The 6,483-nt window shown below is 44.0% G+C and overlaps 1 protein-coding gene across 1 annotated transcript in view; it reads left to right on the top strand.

Moving 5' to 3' along the window:
• LOC100541457 (protein AHNAK2) overlaps positions 1-6,483 on the top strand; it is a 48,840-nt gene extending 42,357 nt beyond the window's left edge. Inside the window, 1 exon segment of the mRNA XM_031553791.1 lies at positions 4-6,483. Within this exon segment, the coding sequence (XP_031409651.1) occupies positions 4-6,425 (6,422 nt within the window). The 3' untranslated portion in view covers positions 6,426-6,483.

Raw genomic sequence — 6,483 nt, 5'->3', positions numbered from 1 at the left:
GAGGCCACCAAGGCAAAAGACGGCAAGTTCAAAATGCCCAAGTTCGGCATGCCTTCCTTGGCTGGTCCAGCAGCAGAGAGGCCAAGGGCACCGTAGCTGCCGATGTGGACGTGAGCCTCAAGGAGCCCCAGGTGACGGCACCCTCGGGAACCGCCGAAGTCGACGTGACCCTGCCCGGGGCCGAGATCCAAGCGCCCGGCGCCGAGGTGACCATCGAGGCGGCCGCCGGCGCAGACGCGGAGAAAGGCCGCTTCAAAATGCCCGACGTCAAGATGCCCAGCGTCAAGCTGCCCAAAGTCAAAGCTCCCCACGTGCAGGTCAGCCTGCCAAAGGCCGAGATCTCGCTGCCCAAAGCCCAGGGCGAAATCCCGGAGGGCGAGCTCGCCCTGCAGGGCCCCGATGCCGAAGGCAGCCTGGACGTGGCTGCCGGCAAAGCGGAGGGTGGCGGCATGAAACTACACATGCCAAAAGTCAAGGTGCCCAGCGTGGCCTTCTCCAAGCCGACCGTCAAGGCTCCCAAAGTCGACGTGGACGTCAGCGTGCCCAAAGTGGACGCCAGCCTCCCCGAGGCAGAGGTCAAGGCCGGCGCCGTCGACATCAGCATCTCGGCCCCCGACATCAAGCCGCCCTCCGTGGAGGGCTCCCTCGACCTCCAGGCGCCCAAGGTAGACCTGAAAGTGCCCTCTGCCGAAGGCTCGCTCGACGGAGCCGAGCTGGAAGCCGCGGGCCTCAAAGGCAAGTTTAAGATGCCCAAGTTCGACAAGCCCAAATTCGGAGTGTCGGTGCCCAAGGCGGAAGGGCCCGAAGGCGAGGTCAGCCTGCCCACCGCAGAGGTCAAGCTGCCCTCCGGCACCGTGACGGTCACAGGGGAAGGCCCCTCACTGGACCTCAAAGCTGACGTTTCCGGTGCCAAAACCGAAGGGGCTGGCTGGAAACTGGAGAAGCCCTCCCTCAAAATGCCCAAAGCTGACATCAAAGCTCCCAAGGTGGACATCAGCCTGCCCTCCGTCGACATCACCCTTCCAAAGGCCGGTGTCGACCTGCAGGCGCCCGAGGCGGCGCTCAGCCTCGAGGGGGAGGTAAAAGCCCCGGAGAAGGAGGCCACCAAGGCAAAAGACGGCAAGTTCAAAATGCCCAAGTTCGGCATGCCTTCCTTTGGCTGGTCCAGCAGCAGAGAGGCCAAGGGCACCGTAGCTGCCGATGTGGACGTGAGTCTCAAGGAGCCTCCACATGACATCACCCTACCTGGTGCTGAGATACAAGCACCTGACATTGCTGTTACCTCTAGTTCATCCTCTGTAAGGGAGGATTCTAATGGCAAATCTAAAGGTTCTTTATTCAGTATGCATAGAGTTTCACTTTCTAAACGTTCAAAGCTTGAGCTTCAGAGTAAGTCTACTACTGAATGTTCTGAGTCAGAGTCTATTTGTTATTCTGTAACAGAGGAGTCTCCTGCTGTTATTTCTGGCAGTGTCGGAAGTAAACCTGCTCCTGACTTTAAGGGAGACAGCTCTTCTAAAAGCAGTAAATTTAGAATTCCTAGTTTGGGTTTCTCCAAAGTTGATATTAGTTCTTCTAAGTTTGATCCAGATTCCCCATTATCAAAAGAGGATATAACTCTTACCAAATATCAAATGAATGTAGCAGAATCTGAATCAAAAATTTCATCTTCTGCTGATATGAACATTTCATTTACAGATTTTGAGATTTTGAATGCAGAAGGTTCTTGTGAACAAGGAAGTATAAAGCCAGGAAGAGTAAAATCACCAACTGCTGAGTTGTGTGTTAGTGACACAGAATATACCGTTAAAATACCTAAGTTCCGAAAACCAAAGTTTGGAATTTCTTGGTCAAAGGGAAAACCACCAGAAATTGATGTTGGTTCCAAATCTGAATCTCAATTTTCCCAGGAAAAGATGACATCTGAAACGTTTGATATTGAAAATCCAGCTCAGATTCCTGAATCTGAGTTTGGCCTAAATATGCCAAAGCCGTCACCTGAATTTGTTATGGGTCCTTCAGTTTTGGATGTTAGTCTTCCATCACCGGAGGTTACCATGCAGAAGTTAGAAAAGGATATTCATGGTCCAGAGTGCAGGAAAGAGCACTCTGGTGAGAAGGACACTGAGGAGAAAGAAAGCAAATTTAAAATGTCAAAATTCAAACTACTGTCATTTAATTGGTCCCCAAAGAAAGAAGCTGTTGCTCCTTCTGAAGCTGAAGGGCATCTGGAAGAATCTGAAGTTGAAGGACCCAAAATAGAAATGGATATTAGCATGCCTGCAGGTGAGGTCATACTTACTGCTTGTGAACAAGATGACCTGAACCAGAAATCAGCTGCTGTTGATATTCCTTCCTCAGGTACTAAGATGACAACTGAAGCCTTGCTTGAGGTAAAGAGTCCTGAGGCAAGTGTTGAAAGAATATCAAGTGAAATTGCCATGAGTAGTGTAGAAATAAAAGTTGAAGGTCCTGAAGGGAAAACAAAAATGTCAAAATTCCAAATGCCAAAGTTTGGAATGACAAATTCTAAAGGGAAAGGATCAGAAAAGGAGGTCAGCCAAACCAAATCAGAAGCCAAGGTTCCCCAACTAAAAGCTACGATAGAAATAGCTGACATTGCCGTGGAAGCACCAAATTTGGAGGTGGAATGTACTGAAGGAAAAGAATCTTCCAGCTCTAAATTGAAAATAACCAAAGCTGAAAAGAAGGCATCAGAAGCTGATACTCACTTCCCAATGGGTGAGATTTCTATCTCAAAAACAGACAGTGATATTCAAGATTCAGATATGGTACTAAAAATTAAAGAGGAAACAAAGCACAGGAATGAAGACGGAGAAGAGAAAGAAGGACATTTCAAAATGCCAAAATTCAAACTTCCATCCTTCAGTTGGTCACCAAAGAAGGAAGCAACTGTTAAGGCAGATTCTGAAGCAAATTTAGAAGACAATCAAGTTGCTGTATCATCAGGTGGAATAGACACAGAAGTGGAAGGAACCGTAGCTGATGATCAAGGCCCCAGGCCTGCTGTTGATCTGGAAATACCTGCTGGAAAAGATCAACAGAAAAGTCCAATTAAAAAGCCTCAGTTTGTCATGCCTAAAATTTCACTTTCCAAGATCAAGATTCCCAAATCTCAGGGACATTCATTAAAAGTTGAAGCTGGAAGTACTGTAACTAAAACAGAAAGAGATGGAGTTGATTCAATACAGATACCTGATATAGAAAGAAGTCATTCCACACAGACAGAAGAAGGGGCACAAATAAGCATAAAAACAGCTGCAGTTAAGATCCCCACTTTGGAGCTTTCCAAAACAGAAGCCTTCCAAGCTGATTTGGGAGTCAGCTCAGCCAAGATCGATACTGCTCCAACTGTTTCAGAGGAAAGTTTTCAACAGGTTGTCCTAAAATCGAGTTCTGATAAAGATTCTATTCAAAAAACAGGCATTGAGTTCCCCAAAGGAGAAACTTCAGCTGAACTGAGAAGCACCAAAATAGCAACAGAAGGATCATTAGTTATGGATGGAAGAAAGATGAAATTGGAAGGTCACGATGTACAGATAAAAATGCCCAAATTCCAGAAGCCAAAGTTTGGAATCTCCCTGACAAAAGGGAAAGGCCCAGATCCAGAGATCAGCTCTCCAAAATTAGAAGCTGAGCTACCTCAGCTAAAAATGACAGCAGAAGTTGCTGACATTACTGGGAGAGTGCCAGCATCAGAATTTACATCTGATATGGCAGATCCTGGGCTAGAGGTTTGTGCTTCGAAGGCAAAAACACCCCAAGTTCTGACGGCTGTCATTGAAGCTCCAAAGGTAGACATAAGTCCCCAGTCAGAGTCTAAAGCAGTGACAGAGGGACACGCTGAGAGCCTTAAGGAGAAAGAAATCAAAACAGAAGAAGAAATGAAAGCTGAAGAAGCTCAGACTGAAGAACATCAGGGATGGTTTAAAATGCCAAAATTCAGAATACCTGCATTTGGCCGCACATCCTTAAAGGAAAAGAAGGGTGATACTGATGTTGAAAGAAGTCTAGAAAAGCCTCAGGCAGGCATTCCTTCTGCCAAAGTACAAACTGAAGCTGAAATTACTATTGGAAAAGAAGAAACTCCAAAATTAGGAGATTCTGTGGAGAGTTCTGTTATTAGCTTGCCACAGGTAGAAGGAGATATTTCATTATCTGCAGAAAGCAGAGATAGTAGAGTGAATATTCAAAAAACTGAAACTTACGCAGAGATAGTTAAGCGTGGTGCTGAAGGACAAAAAATGCACAGTTCAGAATTTACAGTGTCTTCAGTGGAATTATCTAAAATGGAAATAAGTGCTTCAATAATTGACAGAGATAACAGTTCACCAAGTAAGTTCCCTAAGGGTATACTGACTCTTCAAGACCAAAAAGTCAAATCACAGGACATAGATACTCCAAAAGTAGAAAGTTCCACTGAACTAAAGACTTCAAGTGGAGAATTTAAAACATTATCAGGTGAAATTACTCTGGAGAGAACACAGGAAAAAACAGATGCAAATCTTGCAAAGGGAGGATTAGACCTTCAAAATCAAGGGGCAGTGATTAAAACAGTAAAGATAAGGACAAGTGAGATGAAAATTGTAGGAAAAGACAGTGAATTAAAATGGTCTACAGGTGAGTGGGCTACTGCAAAGGGATCAGAAGATGCTGTTTATGTTGCAGCTAAGTTGGAAGATTTAAAGGTAGATGTTCCAGAAGTGAAAACAGATGTTGAAATTGAGAGGGTAGATCCTGAAATGGAACGTCAAGTGAAACGTGTTGAAAAGGATGTGTCTGCAAATGTGGAGGCGCAAGTAGAAGACAGTGCAGAAGCAAGTAAAATTAAAACATACAAATTTAAGATTCCAAAGTTTGGAGTATTACATTCAGAAGCGAAGGGTTTTGAAGATGATATCAGTTTGCTAAAGTCAGGAGCTGTTTCAGTGTCTAAAACTGAAATAGGCAGAGTGGAAACGCAGTTACAAAAATCAGAAGGATCCATTGGCCCAACAAGTCCAACTATAGATCACAAAGAATCATGTGCTAGAATAACAGTGGAAACAGTGGACAAGTCACAAGGTGGTCCAGAAGTAAATATAAAAATTCCCAAACTAAAAATACCAAGATTCACTTTCAGAGTTCTCCCAAGTGAAGCTGATGTTTCACTGTCAAAAGTGGTAACAGATCCAAAAGGAACTAGTGCTGACATTGAAGTGGTGCACTTGCAAGCAAGCTCTACTATCCCCGAGGAAATACCAGAGACTCTGGAAGGTGATATTCAGAAAGCAAAAAGCAAAATTCTAACACTTACTGAACCTGACATTAAAACAGCACAGATGACTGCTACCATAGACTCCTGCCTTTCAAATGCAGGGCAAGACATTCATTGGTCATACGTAGAAGGCCAAGAAGAGAGAGAGAAAGTAGAACCTGAACATGTTTCTATTGAAAGGTGTGAAATTTACTCTACCCAGATACTGAAGGAATCAGAGATTCTCTCATCAGAAGTTAAAACTGCTACTTTGGGATTTTCATTGCTCAAGGCAAAGTTGCCTGAATCACATAGCAACTTAGAAGTGCTAGTCCAGCAGAGCCCTTCAATGGAAAATGCATCATCAGTGAACAAACCTGACCATTCTGATGAAAGTTTTGCAGTAAGTGCACAGAGGACTGTCACTGCTGAGCTTAAACTATGTGACAAACCACACAGTGAGACTGAAGAATCTAGCGGAATGATAGGTTTACCAACATTAAAAACATTTGCTGCTGAAGTAAAGCCTTCCAGTAAACCTGAAGAGAGTCATTCTGACAAGGCACCAGAGAAAATAGCTGCAGCTCCTCTCTCTAAAGATGAGGATATAGCTGAAGCACAAGAAGATGAAGAAAAGTATGTAACTAATGAAAAAGAAAAGGCTGACAGCAAAAGGTCTCCTGGAAGATTCAAATTTTGGCTTCCAAGCATTGGCTTTTCATCTTCTGGTGATGAAACAAGCTCAGATTCAAAAACAGAAGTAAAAAAATCAGAAGAAACAAAGCCAGAAGATATGAAACCTGCTGACACATCAGTTATTGATTCTTCTAAGCAAACTGAAAAAACTGGATGGTTTAGATTTCCCAAACTAGGTTTCACATCTCCTTCCAAAAAAGCTAAGACTGTTGACAAAGAAGAGACAGGTGTTAAAGAGAGAAGAATATCAGATGAAGATAGCCCTTCAGATAAACCTGATGTATTTTTTGATGCACAGGAAAGCTTATCACCTAAAGAAATAGCCGAGAGTGAAAAACAAGAAATTGACGGGACTTCATCTAATATTCCAGTTTCTCAAACTATCGTTACATCTTCAGCAAGGACTGAACTAATCTTGTTGGAGGAAGAAAAAGCTAGTCAACCTAATATCCCTGGGGATGCAACCAAATGAAGATTGTCTTCTGCCAACCACCCAGAGAAAAGAGAATAATCTAACAGGAGAAAAGTTA

The sequence above is a fragment of the Meleagris gallopavo genome, chromosome 5 (assembly GCF_000146605.3).
Source record: "Meleagris gallopavo isolate NT-WF06-2002-E0010 breed Aviagen turkey brand Nicholas breeding stock chromosome 5, Turkey_5.1, whole genome shotgun sequence".
Classification (NCBI taxonomy): Eukaryota; Metazoa; Chordata; class Aves; order Galliformes; family Phasianidae; genus Meleagris; species Meleagris gallopavo.
Note: the sequence above shows the minus strand (reverse complement) of the source record. Positions and strands in the feature narration are given on the sequence as shown.